General features: G+C 41.9%; 9 protein-coding genes across 9 annotated transcripts; 4 read left to right on the forward strand and 5 right to left on the reverse strand. All coding sequences in view use genetic code 12, as the record gives it.

The window, feature by feature from the left end:
• Positions 1 to 46: 46 nt before the first annotated feature.
• PSN45_000819 (uncharacterized protein) lies at positions 47 to 1,621 on the reverse strand (the record flags this gene model as incomplete). The annotated part of the gene is made up of 2 exons (XM_066157529.1): positions 47 to 724; positions 845 to 1,621. The coding sequence occupies 2 exons, from the start codon at positions 1,619 to 1,621 to the stop codon at positions 47 to 49; spliced, it is 1,455 nt and encodes a 484-aa protein (XP_066013626.1).
• Positions 1,622 to 2,690: 1,069 nt separating this feature from the next.
• Positions 2,691 to 3,212, reverse strand: PSN45_000820 (uncharacterized protein; the record flags this gene model as incomplete). Its single annotated transcript, XM_006688880.1, has 1 exon — positions 2,691 to 3,212. The coding sequence occupies one exon, from the start codon at positions 3,210 to 3,212 to the stop codon at positions 2,691 to 2,693; it is 522 nt and encodes a 173-aa protein (XP_006688943.1).
• A 1,040-nt stretch (positions 3,213 to 4,252) lies between these two features.
• Positions 4,253 to 5,097, reverse strand: PSN45_000821 (uncharacterized protein; the record flags this gene model as incomplete). Its single annotated transcript, XM_066157530.1, has 2 exons — positions 4,253 to 4,267; positions 4,495 to 5,097. The coding sequence occupies 2 exons, from the start codon at positions 5,095 to 5,097 to the stop codon at positions 4,253 to 4,255; spliced, it is 618 nt and encodes a 205-aa protein (XP_066013627.1).
• Positions 5,098 to 5,819: 722 nt separating this feature from the next.
• Positions 5,820 to 6,284, forward strand: TIM17 (translocase of the inner membrane; the record flags this gene model as incomplete). The annotated part of the gene is made up of 1 exon (XM_006688218.2): positions 5,820 to 6,284. The coding sequence occupies one exon, from the start codon at positions 5,820 to 5,822 to the stop codon at positions 6,282 to 6,284; it is 465 nt and encodes a 154-aa protein (XP_006688281.1).
• Positions 6,285 to 6,748: 464 nt separating this feature from the next.
• YAK1 (dual specificity protein kinase yak1) lies at positions 6,749 to 8,923 on the forward strand (the record flags this gene model as incomplete). Its single annotated transcript, XM_006688219.1, has 1 exon — positions 6,749 to 8,923. The coding sequence occupies one exon, from the start codon at positions 6,749 to 6,751 to the stop codon at positions 8,921 to 8,923; it is 2,175 nt and encodes a 724-aa protein (XP_006688282.1).
• A 141-nt stretch (positions 8,924 to 9,064) lies between these two features.
• On the forward strand, positions 9,065 to 9,637 carry RPB4 (RNA polymerase B; the record flags this gene model as incomplete). Its single annotated transcript, XM_006688884.2, has 1 exon — positions 9,065 to 9,637. One exon carries the CDS (start codon positions 9,065 to 9,067, stop codon positions 9,635 to 9,637), a length of 573 nt encoding a protein of 190 aa, XP_006688947.1.
• Positions 9,638 to 9,873: 236 nt separating this feature from the next.
• Positions 9,874 to 12,825, forward strand: PSN45_000825 (uncharacterized protein; the record flags this gene model as incomplete). The annotated part of the gene is made up of 1 exon (XM_066157531.1): positions 9,874 to 12,825. The coding sequence occupies one exon, from the start codon at positions 9,874 to 9,876 to the stop codon at positions 12,823 to 12,825; it is 2,952 nt and encodes a 983-aa protein (XP_066013628.1).
• Positions 12,826 to 12,872: 47 nt separating this feature from the next.
• Positions 12,873 to 13,832, reverse strand: PSN45_000826 (uncharacterized protein; the record flags this gene model as incomplete). Its single annotated transcript, XM_006688221.1, has 1 exon — positions 12,873 to 13,832. The coding sequence occupies one exon, from the start codon at positions 13,830 to 13,832 to the stop codon at positions 12,873 to 12,875; it is 960 nt and encodes a 319-aa protein (XP_006688284.1).
• Positions 13,833 to 14,090: 258 nt separating this feature from the next.
• On the reverse strand, positions 14,091 to 16,505 carry ssr2 (SWI/SNF and RSC complex subunit Ssr2; the record flags this gene model as incomplete). The annotated part of the gene is made up of 1 exon (XM_066157532.1): positions 14,091 to 16,505. The coding sequence occupies one exon, from the start codon at positions 16,503 to 16,505 to the stop codon at positions 14,091 to 14,093; it is 2,415 nt and encodes an 804-aa protein (XP_066013629.1).
• Between the last annotated feature and the right edge of the window lie 1,258 nt (positions 16,506 to 17,763).

The following is a 17,763-nucleotide window of genomic DNA, read 5'->3' on the forward strand; positions in this document are numbered from 1 at the left end:
ATGTACATATATTTATATAAATTGGTGATCTAGAATTTATTGTCTTTTATCTTTTCTGGTGTCTAATTGATGCGAATAATGCAAATAATTTCCGAGGTTTAAGTTTCAGGAAAACTTTACGGAATGGTGATGAGTGTTGTTTATCAACTTCCTTGTCTTCTGAACTATTCTCTGATGCTGGTAGAATCATCAACTTAGGCTTGGAGTCTAATATTTGTCTAATAGCCTCTCTTTGATCCACTAAGCTATGATCAGTTTCAGGAATGAGAGGGCATAGGGCCATCAATGAGGACCAGGAACTTGAACCATCTCCACAAACGTCCTTACAGTAGTCAGAAGCTTCTAATATGGAGGTACTGAGACTCATGATAGACTTATCGTCATCAGACAAGTATTCCCATACCATTTCCAGAATGGCGGGTTCTTGTACAGCAAGGACCATATTTTTGGAAGTAGAAGTCAACTCCAAAGAAGATTGCATGCTTTTTGAAGATTTCCAATAAGCTTCCATGGTAACTCTCTCAAACTTTGATTGAGAATTGAACGTATTCTTTTTGGAAACATTGTATGGCGAATTACCCATGCAAGAGTTTCTCAAATTCATGTCAAGCTTGAGCAAAGAAGACAATGACCGGTTTGGTAAAACCATCCCAAGCTTGGCATTATAAGTACATCCATACTCTTCTGGAGCCTTTTGAAGCTTTGGCAAGGAGCTCAATGTTTGCTATGAAACTGACTCTCCTTTTGGCAAGAGAGCTTTGCCATGTCTATCTGTAACCATTTCACCCTTTGACAAAGAAATCAGTTTGGGAAAAGAAGACAGTTCCCACATTGACAATAAAACCCTGCTAGACAAGTTATACTTTGGCAAATGAACCAATTTTGACTTCAACTTCGCTGAAGAGCATTCCAGTTTCTTTTGCAAAGCGGTGTAGAATTCGTACACCTCGAGGCCAGAAACTGGAACTTTTTCTTCGAACAATTTAAAAGAGTCATACACTTCAAAGTCCAAAGTTGAATGAGAGCAGTCCTTGAACAAACTATAGAAGTTAAACCCATTGAAGTCAGAAGTGAGCAGATAGCAGCAGTTTTCAGTTTTATAGTTTTTACGGGAGTTTTGGACTCTTTGATTTTTTTTGGTTTTTTGGTTTTCAAAAATGGAGTAGAAGTCATAGAAGTTATAGTTAGTAGAATAGGGTTGTTTTTCTTTGCCAAAGATGGTGAAGAATTCATAGAGGTCCAAGTCTGATGTAAGGCTAGTCAAGCCACCAGACTTAACTAAGCCTTGAGGGTTACCAAAGCGTCTGTCCTCCTTTCCAAAGATGGTAGAAAAGTTGAAGTAGTCAACTTCATTAGCCAAAGTATCATCATAATTCGCCAAGGCAGAACTCTTGTCAAAGATGGCATAGTAGTGATACAGTTGAAAGTCAGCAGTAGCACCAATACATCCACGAGAACACAAGGTCAAACTGGTCATTTGTGGCACAGGAGTTAAATCATCAAGAATGGCGAAAACGTTGTATAATTTGAAATCAGAAGCAAGGTGGGGGCAAGAAGCGAACTTCTTGGGGGAAATTTTGCCGTAACTGAAGGGGGAAATTGGTTTACTGAAGCTGATCATTGTAGCTAATAGTAGAATCAAAAAAATCCTAAATTCTTAAAAACAGGGGGTAATCAGATCTTTATATAGTTACGCCTTTCTTATAATCACTTGCATGAATTTGCAGCCGAATGACCAAAAATAGAAAAATATGCAGGGGAATATCCACAAAGACAAGTTTTTTTTGAACGTACACGGGACAGGACATTTAAATGTAGGAAAGAAGGTTCGCTGTGCGCCCTGTTCCTTCCTAAAATTAAACACCAAAGTTGAGCCGTTTGTGGACGTCGTATTATTCAAGATCGAAGATAAATTTCCTACTCTTTTTAATCTCTTGCACTCTCTTGCATCTTCTACTCTAACTCATTGCCAAACTTAGCAACCTGACCATCATTTAGAATACCCTTTATTTTTTAATATTCAATGTCTGTATATACCGAAGTTTACGCTTTGTTAACAGGATAGAATCCAACTTGTTTCAATTTAGATTGGGTTACAAGTGAGGTGGTCGGATAGCTTGTTCTAGATAGATAGAAATGCTTTGTCCAAGGAACTGTTTGACATTAACCCTTCAAAGAGAGATTTAGTGTATGGTTTCAATCTCAAAAATTATTCCTTCTTCAATCATGTTAAAAAGATTGTTCTCGGTTTAACAATGCTATATAGTTCGCTTCCCATTATATTCCAGAAAGCTGAAAAGTAAAATGTCATGTAGCAAAAATTGGCTAGAGAAAATATGCCATTTCTCGACCTAAAAGATCACGTATTTCTGAAATACTTACACTCTCTTCCACCATAACGGCAATGGATTATAGCCTAAGCAAAAGAAACGAGGGATTTATGGAGTAAACTTTCATTGAAGTGTTTTGTTCATAAGTCTCGGGTTTGTTGCTGAACTCTATGGGGCATTTGTTGAAATTCTAAAACATCAAACAGGTCTTTACAACATACTTCCTCCTTGATAGCTCTTATCAAATCCTGTGGTTTCCAAATCACCTTTTTTAGAACTCAGATAAGAAAACGAGCTTTCATTGGCTCCTAGCCTTCGAAAGATATAAAACTTATCCAATTAATATACAATACAAAAACACTATCTCGAACCAGCAAATGCACCTAATACCACAACACCCAAGACAAAAGTAAGCAAACCAAAACCGGCTAACGCGATTCTGGAATGATTCTTACTGACGAAGTCCTGGTACTTCAGATATTGGGGCTGAAGCTTACCACCCCATTCGTAAGGCAGCAAAATAGAGTCATACTTCTCTTCAATTTCTTCACGCTTATCTTCGAGTGTCAAAATGGCTCTTTTTAATAGATCCAGGTACGTCGAGTAGCTGTCACTAGGTATGTGTCCAACAATCAAATCCCACATAATAGGATCGAAATCCGATACAATCTTTTGCGATGCAGCTAGCTCTTCTTTACTTTCAGCCAATCTACTGTATTCCAAAGCGGTTTCCAAGATTGTTAACTGCCGAGCATACTTGAGGTTACGGGGCAGAGATGCAAACTCAATTCTCTTTAACTTCTGGAGCCTCAAAAAGGCTTCAGTTTCGTACTCGTATTCCTCCTGGTTAGCCATCAAATAGGTGTGAGACTTTTCTGACATTATAGTTTATCCTCAAATAAAAACAGCGAAACTGAACCCATTATAGGGAAGAATATTTTATTTATCGCACGAAATCGAGATCATCCGTCTATTAAAAAATTTTGAGGATTACTAAAATTAAAGTGACAAAAGTTTACGAGAACTATCAAGATCAATAAAATGGCCCCATAGATGTGATGTACCAATAGAAAAGGACAAGGTATAGACAGTCGCACTATAAATGCTCTAGAGGATCCACAATTTCAAATTTGAAGTACTCGTATGAATCATGCACTATATAGCCGGCCCCCAGTAGGGCGTTTGGGAATAGCCGGGCTCGAAGCTTGAGCTTTAATTATTTTTATCGTATATGTGAGTGCCAAAATCCAAACCTTTTCTACTAATAAATTAAATTATTTTTTATATACGTGTTCATTATTTCTCCTGCAGAAAATAGTTTTACTTGTTTCGGTGGCTCATCTCTATATTCAACCAACATTTGAATATATAACATGAGTATATTAAATCAATTTGGGTGGTTGTATGGGTCATCGCAGATTCAAAATAAAGGGACAGACGCACAAGCTAGTTTGGTATAAAATACAATATTTCATCACCACTGTGGTCGCTGGAAGGACCAGACCTTGGTTGATCAGCTCGTTTCTATTGCGCATTTCTCTCGTTATTATAATACACAATGTTATACAATTAAAATAGAAACGTGCCACTGCATTAGGCTCTGGCAGTTGGATAAAGGTTAAAGGTAAAAAAATTGGTGTTGATTGCATAGTCCTACCGGATGGAGCTTGATTAGAAAGCTCCGGTTCCCGTTCCCTCCCTCGGTTTGGTTATTCCACCATGCGGTAGTAAATGTATTGGAGTAAATTTTAATATCGTAATATGGTAAACTCTAGGATGATTAAGATGGTAAATGTTTAGGCAATCCTAGTAATTACCGAAATGGGTTTCAATCAAAAATCAGAATTTTGTCACTGTAAGCCGGTGGGGGCCCACTTTTTTTGTCATTGGGGACATTATGGTCTGCTACGGAATAACCAAACCTACGCCTCCGGGGACTGCAATATGTTACCTTTGAACCTAATGATATGAAGTTGTAATTGCAGCATGTAGATTGATTTTTGAATGGAACTTGTGCATATCTGGTGCCTGTATTAACACTCGGGTCTACCTGAGTGCTTTCAATATTCCATGTTTCGTTTTCATAATATCTTTCATGCTTAGCTATTTTGCAACCGATTAGTGGCTGCGAAAGTAGCTATCAGAAAAAATACCATCTCCTCACCTTCCGCAGCTCTGCTCTCTTTCTCTTTATAATGGTCTCTAACACGTCCTCGAAGTCCACCTCCCAGTTGAGTTCCTGGATCTTTGTATCAATTATCCTGGAGTGCTCACTGAGCTTATTCATAACCTTCTGGAGCTTGATCGGGTTAATAAGACATATAATCTTGATCTCCAGCTTAGAATAGTTGAAGTTGTTAGCAACACTTCCGGCCAGAATAGTGAACTGCATCAACTCTATTCTTCTCTTCAATGATTCTCTTTCTGATAGAGCCTCGCATAACGTCTTCTTTGCAGGCTTGACTTCTCCCTCCTCCACCATCATTTCATCGTACTTAAAACCAGGGTTATAAGAGCCCTCATCAAAGCAATCTTCCTCCAAGAATGATGGGAGCTCTACAAGTACCTCGGAATTGACCAAATTGATCTCTGCGATCAACTTTGTTAGCTTGAAGTCAAGAATATGCAACTCGTCAAGAAGGTCATATGGGTTCTCGGGGGAATCATCACCTTCCTGGACCTTGACACACTCCTTTATTCTACCCTTCACCAATGCAATTTTCTTCGAGTAGTCCATTCGTATTCGTAAGGCTTCCGCTAACTTCATTGTGAATGTGTAATGATAATTTTTCTCTGCTAATGGGTAAATCTAAGGGTCTTTATAGTGATATGATTATGCGCGGTGACTCATACCAGAGGTAAATTGAAGTTCTCCAGGTTGGCTCCTTTGGGTAAGAGTCGTGTAAGCTCCTGTGAGCTACTTCAGGGTCTCTGAGGTTTTCCCGTATTGTGCATTCCCCTAAGTAATGCCTTTCAAAATGTTTCTTGCTGCTCGCTCGATGGGTACAAATTTTATTTACACCATTTTCATTCCGTAGTTGCTCGACCACCACTAACCATATCTTCTATGGGTATTGAGGGAAAAAGACACAAAAAGAGTGAGTGAACACTCTTTTTGTGTTAGTCTGGTTAAACCTCCATACTGAGTGCGAATTTCCCCCTGTCATACTTTTTTTAAACACTTATGTTGTCTATAAATAATATTTCATATAAGCGAGAGTTGCAAAAATCACGAAAAATAGCATACATAAATCCTTCCACTAAAAAAATACTCTAAAAAAACACCATGGTCTGACCCATAACATTCTCTCTAACACACACGGTCCCCACAACCATCACCCTGAAGATTCCCACTGTCTGCCTACATCACTCTCCGACTCCACCCTGAGTCAAACAAACGGGTCGTGTACCGTCGCGAGCGCTCCAATTGCAAGCGACAAACGAAAATTTTTTTGACCATTCAAAGAAGATTCTTTTCTTATTATAACCATGTCTGCTGACCACACGAGAGATCCTTGTCCCATCGTCGTTTTAAGTGATTTTGGAGGAGCCTTTTCCATGGGTGTCATCGGTGGGTGCGTGTGGCACGGGATCAAGGGATTCCGTAATTCTCCCTACGGAGAAAGAGGCTACGGAACCATTTCCGCCATCAAATCCAGAGCCCCTGTCGTGGGTGGTAACTTCGGTGTTTGGGGTGGATTGTTCTCCACGTTCGATTGTTCTGTCAAAGCCATCAGAAAGAGAGAAGATGCCTGGAATGCCGTCATTGCTGGTTTCTTCACCGGTGGAGCTTTGGCCATCAGAGGAGGATGGAGACACACCCGAAACTCCGCCATCACTTGCGCTTGTTTGTTGGGAGTATTTGAAGGAGTTGGTATGATGATGCAAAGAATGACTGCCCAACCAACCATGGCTCCGGCGTACCCTGAGGATGTCAAGCCATTGTCTGCTTAGACCCCAATAGCACTTTTAATGATCGAATCCCCCTCATCCACAGCTCAGTTGACAATGTCTATTGGGTGATGCCACCAATGGGTTCTGGATGATAATGCCCTCATTTCGTTTCCTTCCGTTGCCTTATAATGTTTTGATGAGTCTACATCAGTCTTATTGTATATACAACTTGTACATAACCTTATAGAAGAATTTCTAGCTGATATTGTGTAGGGCTTGATAAGAAGACCAGCAATCCTGGACCTCTCTGACGCCATCACCCCCTTCTTGTTCTATGGTTTTATTTGTGTTCATTGCTCCTCACCATTTTCACGGCAACACAGTTGCGAGTTTTTGAGGATAAAGTCAACCACTTCAAAAAATAATCCATCAATCATTTGGCATATTGCTTGAGTCTACACTGGCCCCCACTTAATCTGTTGACATATCTCCCCAGTACAGTGGCATACACCAGTAGCTCATCAATGTCGTACAACTACAAAAACCAGTATAATCGTCACAATTCAGTGGGAGGGAATTGGAACTTACCGCCTATTAATGGCTCCTCCTATAATCAATCCAGCCCCAACCAGGATTTAAAGAATGATCCGGCCCAGAACCAGGTCCCAGGATTTAGAAACCCCTGGTACTATTCTTCCCAGTCGCCATCACTCTCGAGTCCCACCGGTACTTCTCATGGATCCCATAGTCCCACCAAGTCCCAACCAACCATCCCATTATTACAGCAGCAACAACAGGCCAAACGTCTTTCGTTCACGAATCAGTTACCAACCACTTACGAAAGCGATGCCAGTGGTCAGCTTCGACAGCACTCCAATGGACCCAATTTCATCTATCCTCCTGCGAGAGCTGACAATCCGTTTAATCAGCATTACACGGACATGGCAGTAGCAGGGCCAGAAAGAAGGATGTCGGCGGCGGTAGATAACTACACAGGCATGGACCAGGGTGGAGCCGGAGTAATGACCGATTGGTCGACCCCAGCGAACTTGAACAACCGTCCAAATGCTTATACCATGAACTCTCAAATGGGGTACTTGAATAACAACCGAAGGTCGTCGGTGGCGGCTGCCGGGTTCCAGCACTCGCCCGCTACCTATAACGACTCCCGCTACAACAACTATTACGGTGGGGCCATGAGATTTAGCCGTTCCCAACTGATTGTTCAATATAACCAATACCAGCAGTCGCTCCAGGACCAGAAGTTGACCTTCAGAAGAAAACCTGCCCCCAAGCTCAAGAAGGTCCACAATCTGTTAGACTTGAAGCCCAAAGTACACCAACAGCCCAAGTACAGAAGAGCCAGTGTCAATTCCATACATATTTCTCCTGCTAATGCGTTGTCGGTGTATATCACTGAGTCCTACGGCATTTGTCAGCCGAAGAAGTTCCAATACTCGAGGGCTACCAACCCCAAGAGGGTGTTGACCAAGCCGCTGGAACCCAAATACAATAATGGCCACGACAACGACGATAGTGACTACATCTTGTATGTTAATGACATCTTGGGCACTGAAGAGGGCCGTAAATACATTGTGCTTGATTTGTTGGGTTCGGGGACATTTGGGCAGGTGGTAAAGTGCCAGAACTTATCGAACCAAACTGTTTGTGCCGTGAAGGTAATCAAATCCAAGCCTGCGTATATGAACCAGTCGTTGACGGAGGTGAGATTGTTGGAATACCTCAATGCCAACAGCGACGGCAAGAACTTCATAAAGTTATACGATACGTTCATGCACAAAGAGCATTTATGCTTGGTGTTTGAATTACTAGCATCAAATCTTTATGAGTTGATCAAACAGAACCAGTTTCAAGGACTCAATATGAGATTGGTCAAGTTACTCACCAAGCAATTGTTAGAATCAATGGCTGAATTGAAAAATTTCCAAATGATCCATTGTGATCTAAAGCCGGAAAACATCTTGCTCTGTCAGCCAGATAAACCTGATATCAAGGTGATTGACTTTGGCTCCGCTTGTTTCACAAGAGAGACAATATACTCCTATATCCAGTCGAGATTCTACAGGTCCCCCGAAGTTCTCTTGGGATTACCATATGCTGAGTCCATTGACATGTGGTCTTTGGGATGTATTGTAGGAGAATTATTCTTGGGTTTACCGTTGTTCCCCGGAACGTCGGAGTATAACCAGGTTTGGAAAATCGTGGATATGTTGGGACCAATTCCACGGCACATGATCGAGGTTGGGAAAAATTCAATGAACTTCTTTAAGAAGAAAGACAATGGGCCTGACACTAAACCCACTTATGAAATGAAAACATACGAAGAATACCTTGACTTCTTGAAGCAACATGAAAAGGAAGAAAAGTACAAGAAGGAAGAAAAGAACAAGAATTACTTTAAGCAGAGGTCCTTGAAAGATATCATCATGCACTACAAATTGCCTTCCAAGAAGATGACGAATTCCATGGTTGAGAAGGAGTGTGAAGAGAGACTTTTACTCGTGGACTTTTTAACTAAGGTGCTCAACATGAACCCATTGGAAAGATTGAGTCCACAAGAAGCATTGAAACACCCGTTTGTCAAGAATGTCGAATTACTGAATGCTTTCAATACCACCGGTAACAATCAAACCCACAATACCAGGTTCCAACATGGTAATCACTTTAACGAAGCATAACTAATATAACTATAATCTCTTTGATTGGTAGTGTAAGTGCCCACAAAACCAACTTCGCGAAAAATATTTCACTTGATAAAAATACACTAACGCTCTTTCAAAGCTTTATACCAATATCGTACCAAAAGCCGGTAGTGAAAGATGAATGTTAGTACCAGTGCGTTCGGCGTAAGAAGAAGAAAACCTACGTCACAAGTAGATGATGAGGAAAATGCTGCGACGTTGAAGTTGGGTCAAGAGTTTCAGCTACACCAATTGACCAACAGTGGAGAAACTGAACAATTAATTGCTTTGAATACATCGGAAGCACGGCTCTTGATAAGAGCCGCCTTAAAGGAAAGAAAAAACAAGGGGAAACGGCCAATGGACATCGAAGATGATGATGATGAAAATGGTAAAGAAGACGAGATATCTAATCTAGATTTGGCCGGTCCTAACTCTAATGAAATTATCCAAAAGACGTTGAACTATTTGGCTACTTTCGGTAGGTTCAAGAACTCTTCGTCAACAGAAACTGTGGAAAAGCTTTTGGCAGACTTTGGTTCCTCTGCTTCAGATCCTTTACATCCTTTTGAAATTGCTCAACTAGGAACTTTGGAATGTGATGACTCGGAGGAAGCCAAGTCCTTGATCCCAAGCTTGACCAACAAAGTGACCGACACCCAGTTACAGAATTTGCTTAATGAATTAAGAAAATACCAAACATTGTCATAACCTTCCACCAATAAAATCCGTACATAAACGACTCAAAAACAAATATTTGTAAAATAACTAGAAGAACCAGACTAATAAATGATAAAGCATTGGGACCATGGCGGCGAACTTTATAGTGTCTTAATAGTTGTCTCTTAACTTAGTGTACTGTTTCTGGCTCAGTTCCTACGGGAAAAGTGCGAGCACAAAAATCTTAATTGACAGTCCAAGGTTTCATATATATCTCCAGTTTTAACATGGTCAACGACGATGACAAGTACGATGAGTTTGGAAATCTCATTGGAGGAGAAGATTCAGATTCAGATGTGTCTTCTGAGGGTGAACTAATGCGCCAGAATCTTTCAGATATATCTGGCGATGAGGAAGAAGTGAAAGATGATGATGATGAAGAAGAAGAACCAAATGAACTGCAACAAGCACAGCTTGTGTCGTATAAAAACAATGCAAATGGCCTCACGCTATCCCAAAGATTTGGGCCTGAAGTCACCACGGTGGTGGCCCATACAGAGGACTCAATGAGTGAACCTGTCATTCGACCAGCACGAGAAAGGACAGGTAAAATAGAAGTTACCATCAGTGACGACACAGATCCATACACAGATTCGTCCCACAGGGTGAGGTATTCATTGGATTATATGGTGAATCTCATGTACCAGCTTCCTGAACGCATAAGAAATATAGCATTGGTAGGAAACCTTCACAGTGGAAAAACATCATTTGTGGATATGCTTGTATTACAAACACACGAAACCTTGACTCGAAAGCAATCCAAAAACTTTGAACAATTGAAGTTTACAGATAACCACATTTTGGAAATAAAAAGAGGAATGTCCATTAAGGCTGCTCCAATAACACTTTTGTTGCCAGATACCAATGGCAAGTCTTACATTTTCAACATCCTTGATAGTCCTGGGCACATGAACTTCATGGATGAGACAATTGCTTCGTTAGAGGCCAGTGATGGAGCTGTTATTGTTCTTGATGTGGTTGAAGGCCTTACTTTTGCAGATAAGTTCGTGATCGATGAGATTATGAAGAGAAACTTGAAGTTTTCGTTAGTTCTCAATAAGATCGATAGATTGATCTTGGAATTGAGACTCCCAGTAAGCGATGCATACTACAAGCTACAGTACATTATAGACAACATCAACAACTATATCTCAAACAGCGAGTATAGTGCCTCGTATGCCTACGACCCCATACTATCACCTGAGCGAAATAATGTAACGTTTGCATCTTCAACCTTACAATTCTGCTTCAACTTGAACAGCTTTGTTCAGCTTTACTTTGACGCCAAAGATATAACCACTATTGATAAAGAGGTTTTTGCAAGACGATTATGGGGAAACAATTACTACAACCCCGAGTCCCATAAGTTCACCAAAGATTCCAAGGGTGGATCATTATCAAGAACGTTTATTCACTTCATTCTCGAGCCCATTTACAAGATCATCACCTACACTATAACCAGAGACTCTAACTCGGAGTTATTACCCACGCTCTTGAAGGACAATTTCGGTATCTCGTTCACTGCTAAACAGTTGAAGAACAACTCGCAAATGCTCTTACCCGAAATCTTCCTTGCAATATTTCCAAGCGGTAACGGGTTTGTTAATATGGTCACAAACAGCATCTATTCACCTGCTGAGGCTATCAAACCAGTTTCTGTGGTGTTCCAGGAACCAGTATCGCAGGATAAGGTTATTGCACATATCGTTAAGCTCATCGAGTCGTCAGACGGAGAATCATTTTCTGCCTTGGTCAGAATCCACCAAGGAACTTTGAAAGTTGGAGACCAGGTGAATGTTATCAGTGACACTTTTAAAACAGAAACAGAAGTACACCTCCAAACCGTGTCCGAGATTCATATACCTGGTGGAAGATACAAGGTACCGGTCAATGAAGCCAGTGAAGGGTTTCTTGTCATTGTGAAAGGAATCGAAACCAGCATCAACAAACACGGATATATTTTTGACAAGTCGATTGGTGTCAGTGACATCAAAGATACCAAATTCATTGACTACACGAGCGAATCGGTTCTTAAAGTTGCTGTGGAACCGAAAAACCCATCAGAGCTACCAAGACTTGTAGAGTCATTGAAGAAACTAAATAAGGGGTATTTGTCGAGTGTGGTGAAGCTTGAAGAGAGTGGTGAGTACGTTGTTTTCGGGACTGGAGAAGTTATACTTGATTGTATGCTTCACGACATCAGGAATTTCTATGAAGACGGATTGGAAATCAGGGTTAGTGACCCTATGGTTAAGTTTAGTGAAACAGTGACGGAGATGTCTGTCACAAAGATCTCCAGTACCATCGGTGATATTTCCATGTCCATAATAGCTGAACCCATCAATAACGAAGCATTGAGCAAAGCCCTAGAAGCTGGGAAAATTGACTTGAACCAACCTATAAAAACAGTCTCTCGGCAACTTCGAAACGACTTTGGGGTAGACCTGCTCGAAGCTCGGTCAGTCTGGAGCTATGGGCCCCACGACCATAAGCAACCGAGCATTTTAGTGGACGATACGTTGGAAGCTGAGACGGATAAAAAGGCCCTATACACAATCAAACAGGCCATTGAAATGGGGTTCCAGTGGAGCTGTAGCGAAGGTCCGTTGTGTGATGAGCCAATCAGAAATACCAAGTTTAAAATACTTGACATCGACTTTAATGACACCGCAGACATTCAAACCAACACTGCCCAAATAATTCCGTTAACAAGGAGAGCCTGTTACACAGGATTCTTAACTGCTAGTCCTCGGTTGATGGAACCAGTATACAAGGTGCTTGTGACGTGCTCGTCTAGAGCAAACCATTTGATTGCAAAACTCCTTAACGGCAGAAGAGGTAAAATTCACACCAATGACGCAATTCCTGGAACTCAGCTTTTCCAGCTAGAGGGAATTGTACCAGTTATCGAGTCGATTGGCTTTGAAACAGAGCTTAGATTACAAACCCAAGGTCAGGCCATGTGTTTGATGAAGTTCGACGGATATTCAATGGCCCCAGGAAACCCATTAGATGATGAGGTTTATTTACCGGAGTTGAAGCCGGTTCCCATGGAGTCAATAGCTCGGGATTTTGTTCTCAAAACAAGAAGAAGAAAGGGTCTCACTGGAGAAGCCAGTTTACACAAGTACATCGACCCCGAGCTCTACGAGAAGTTGAAGTCTATTGGGTTGAAATGAATCTTACATTATACAGGCCAAAAATAATACAAAACTGGTGTTTTTGACTATTCACCATCTATTCTTGCTTTTTTGAATTTATTGTCGTCATTAGAGTCATTCACATTGGCATTTTTATTGCTGCCAGCATCACTGCTATGCCTACGGCGTCTGGCGAAACGGTTGCTGTGTACACTTTCAAAACCATGACCACGTCGAATCGAATCGTTAAGGGCATTGAAGTCGGTGATAAATCGAGGTTGCACGGAGATGCTAAAATTTAAATGGCTGAAATTCAAATCTTCGCTGGCCGTCTTGTAGGTTAATGCATTGAACATTTTGGTGAAGTCATTAATTAAAATGTTCCGGGTATAAATGTTGTCTTCAGAGATCTTGATACCATTAAGCTCGGGGATTGTCAACACCAACTCGTCCATCTTGGTGTAATTATGGAGCTCGACCAAGTCGTCGTCAGTGCGGATGATTTCAAACAACTCGCCAATCGAGCTTTCCAAAAGACTGGTGTTTTCAAACAATGCCATCAACGGAACCAAGCGTTCGAACTGGACCATCTGGTCTTCACTAAGCAGCAAAAGGAGAAACTGGGTATCCTCTATTGTTAGCACAATCGGCACCTTCTTGGTCTCGATCTCAAATGGGATTAGCGAATTGGATGTACCGACTGCCATGTCCGAGGAATTAATCATCAGCTGGGGGTGCTGCAGTCGGGACATTGGAGCTTGTTCAAGACCCGCTTGCAGCGGGTCATGGGGTTTGGCCAAGGTTCGGTGGTCTAAGTTATCAAGGGTTGAATTAGCTTCTCTAGGGCCGTTGAAGTTGTATTTTCTGGCGTAAGCAGCAGCAACAGGTTCACTTCCGCTAGAGTGACTAATAGGTGAAAAAGCTCTTGAAGCGTTGGAAGAGTGACTGCTATTAGCTAGGGGTTGTTTCAGGTGGGGGCCAGGTTCTGTGTCGGAATGTGTTTTATCTGAAACGACTCCTTTAAGCAGTCTAGCTTTATTTAACATTTCATTTGTATTAGATCGATAAAATTACTAACCTTACCAAGGTGGTTTTATAGGAGAGTGCTTAAGAGTCGATAGCAAGTAAATAGTTGCGATTCTGTATAAAATATAATTTCGCTAAAGCTATCGCGGCGCGCGCAGGCTCAACACTTTATATGGAGGAAATAGCAATCCTTAGGTGCTCGGCCGAACCAAAACCTTGATTTGCTATAATTGAATAAGCTGCTCGAACAAACGTTTAGAGAGGCTTTCAAATAGGGTTTATGGAACCCAAACTTTGAAGGTTTGTGGGGTCTGTAAGGATGGTGGCTTCATTGAGGGAGTGCTGACATTTTCGGCTTCACTATCAGTAGTGGCTTCGGTGGTACTATTGTCTTCGGCAAGCGAAGATTTCAAAGGTTTGAACATTAGTGATTTTATTTCCGTCAAAGTCGATCTCAATTCCGACGCATCCACACTGTCTTTTGAAGATTCCACACTGGAGATGAGGTGGTTCAATTTCTTGGTGATGGAGATGATGGAATTGGAAAGATTGAGACGATCCACAAAGATCTCTTCCTGTTGCTTCAATATGATTTTGTGCTGGGTCTCGTAGATTTTTTCTAGTTTGTTGATTCTTTCGAGTTTCAAATTGACTTTGTTCATTTCCTGATTGAGGACGGTTGATGTAAGCCTATTAATTTCTCTTTCTTCGTAGGTCCTGAACAAGTGTGATTTGGATGCAACCATAGCAAACAACGTCGAGTTGATGTCTTCGACGGAGGTGGAATCCTCCGACTTGGTGTGCAATTCTTTCAACGAATCTGATAATGACTCCTTCAAGGAGTCCACCACCGATTCGTCTGCGCCTTCAGCAGCTTGTTCCACTGAACCATTCTCTTTGTGATCGGGTTTTCCATCCGATTCTTCGGTGTCGTCGTCATCGTCGTCCTTGGGCTCAATTATCATATCTTCAAATTCGTTCTTCGCTGCTTCTTCTTCCTCATCCTTTTCAATATTTTCTGGCTTGGAGTCTTCTTTTGACGCCCTTTTTCCAAGTTCTTTCTCCTTAGTCTCTACCTGCTCGATCTTTTCCAAGATCTTTTCATGCATGACCTTAGATGCCCTTTCACTAGCGGCTTTGGCCACGTCACTATCGACCAACTGGGTCATGAAAATCAAATTGTTGATGATGGGGTTTTCGGTCGAGCTGGTTGGAAAATTGGATGAGTACTTCAACAAACTGAAATCATTCAGTGATAAACTCTTGAAGCTATCTTCTATGGGCATCTTCAAAAATTTTAGTATACACTCTTGAGGAGTTTTGGTACCCACATGTTTAGAGATTTGAAACCAGTCATTTTTATGTAGTTTGATACCTTTCAACAACATTTTCAATTCGTCTTCAGTCCATGAATCCTTAGGCTTTTTACTGGGCTCTTCATCCTCAAATTCAAGTTTACGCTTGTTGTCTCCCGATTCATCAAGAGTTGAAGCCGTTAACTTTATATCAACCTCTTTGTTGGCAGGTTTGAAGGAATCGCCCATAAGATGCTTCAACTTTTCGATATTCACTTCCGAGTTCAACTTGAAAGATTCAAATGGAAACAAACCTCTTGGAGAATCGTAGTTCACTTTGTAATCACCAGAATATGGCAAAGGAGCAACATTTCCATCGCTCAATCGTTCAAGGTTATAACCTGGCTTGAAAGAAGGATTCACCTGATAGTTTATCAATCCCCATTTGTTCAAAAACTTAAACACCCTCATCAATGTACCCACATCACCCACCAAATTCCTTCGGCACGAGGTCAATGTTAAGTACTCGTTGGGATTTAATCTATAAGCATTTATCATAAAATTACGATAGGAAAGGTAAATTTTGGGTGACTTGGATGGATGGTTAACCTCAAAGAACTCTGGCAATGATTTCTTCTCTATTGGGTGGACTTTCTTCATATTGAACCAAGAGGCGTACGAAGGAATTATGATGGTATGTGTCTGTTTGAAAGTTTGGACCTTTTCCTCCTCCATTTCAGGTTCGGGCTCGGGCTCGGGCTCGGGCTCCTGGTAATCGGTGCCTTTGGAAGAGTCATCAAATGAGGTGGCCCCAGAAGGGACATCAGTAGGGTTTTCTAGTTTGACCTCTGAAGGTTCATGAGCCTGTGTGGCCTCCTCGGGTTTGGATTCTTCGGTAGCTTCTGGCTTCAAGTCTTCGATAGCTTCTGGCTTCAAATCTCCAGCCTCTTCAGCTGGGGCTTCTTCACTGGTGTCTATTTTGTCATTAGGCTCTTTGGGCTCATCAGATTCTTCAGAATCCTCAGGAGTCTCGGGTTTCTCAGGCTCCGGTTTCTCAGGCTCAGACAAGTCAGACTCCGACTCTTCGAGTTCCTCGGGCTTTTCAGACTCTTGCCTGGACACATCTCCCATTTCGGTATCTTTTGAGATAGGCGTTTCTTCAGTAACACCTTCATTATCGGTACTGGCGTCACTATCCAGGGCTGACGACAGATTTTCTTCCTTCGGGTTTTCGTCACCGTCCACTTCCATACTCGAGGCGTCATCGCTGGGGCTGTCGGCGGCCAGGTTGTTGGCAGCAGTTTCTTTGGTAGGGACAGCGCCCTGATTTTCTGGGTCGCTGTTCACCACGTCCATGGCGCTGTCAATGGCGTCTATTTGGTCGTTGGAATCGGACATGTTGGATGGTTAGATGGCAAAAGGGTAATTGAACCGGAGTTATTGAATGGGAAGGGATGGGATTAAAAGTACAGTGGGAGTGATAATAAATACAAGTGGTGAAAATAAATGTACTTTGGAATCAGCAAGACAAAAGCACAGACACGGTACGGACACGGGTAGGATTCTATCTGTAGGGTCGGTCGAACACGATTGACAAGTGCTTGATAATGGATGAATAGGAAAAGAACAAGACTGATGATAGGTGTGTTTGTAGGTTCAGTCCCTTTGGTTGTTTTCGTCCCTCACATTTTTTCTCGCTCGCTGGAGAGAGGGGGCGGCGCACGACCCTCTTTTTCCGCTCACCGCCAGCGGTCCTTCCTATAAGCCTGCTAGTGGCAGAAGCGGGTTTATAAGGGATAATAAGGTGATGGTAGCAGTGGGAGGCAAGGTCATGGGGTTGAGGTAGTATCGAAGTATGGGGATGGGGGCGCACCACTTCCCGGGTTTATTCAGTCCCCGGGGCCGAAATGGGATGGTCGGGAACATTTTAACTGGTGTCACACAACCAGTGGGCCGGCAGGTTAGCACAGCACCCACCAGGCAAGACTGGAGACGACATTTGAAATAGAAACAAAGGGAGCAAAGTCAATCCAGTATAAACTACACCAAGAAGAAAAAAAAACGGCAAGGGAATTCTCCTTGAATTTATAATTAATTCCCCAAAACACTAGCCAGAATCAGAATCTAGTTTCCAAGCTATAGTAAATTATAATAGGAAATTCATGAATTTTTTTTTTTTAAAAGGGTATTTTTTAGGATGTCGACACTGGGAGTAGTATTGGGGGAGTGACATCAGAGAGATAAAATAGTTATTGAGAGTCTTAGTAGACAGTGTGGTTGTGGCATTGGTTAAAAGAGGCGGTTGTAGAGAGTATTTTGGGTGCATTATCTTGGACAGCCCGTAGTTCCTCATTACTGTGGTGCTGCGAAAGGCCAGTACCGTCAGTACTTGCATCCACAAATACCGCACACTATGGATGACCACAAACTCTCGAGACTTGACCAGCCACAAAACGGCGACTTTTACTGTGAAAAAAAGGGGATGGGACGGGGGTTTGCTCTCCCTTTTAGGTATTGTATGGACTCCCGCAGATGAGGTTTTTTCGTATTCCTGTAGTATGACTTTGTTTGAGGACCACCCGCAATTGGGCGTTGCCCATGCAAATTTCATTTGGACTACCACCGATACGGCCGGATGATTGGTGACAGAAGGGAT

The sequence above is a fragment of the Yamadazyma tenuis genome, chromosome 1 (genome assembly GCF_029203305.1).
Source record: "Yamadazyma tenuis chromosome 1, complete sequence".
NCBI classification, from domain to species: Eukaryota; Fungi; Ascomycota; class Pichiomycetes; order Serinales; family Debaryomycetaceae; genus Yamadazyma; species Yamadazyma tenuis.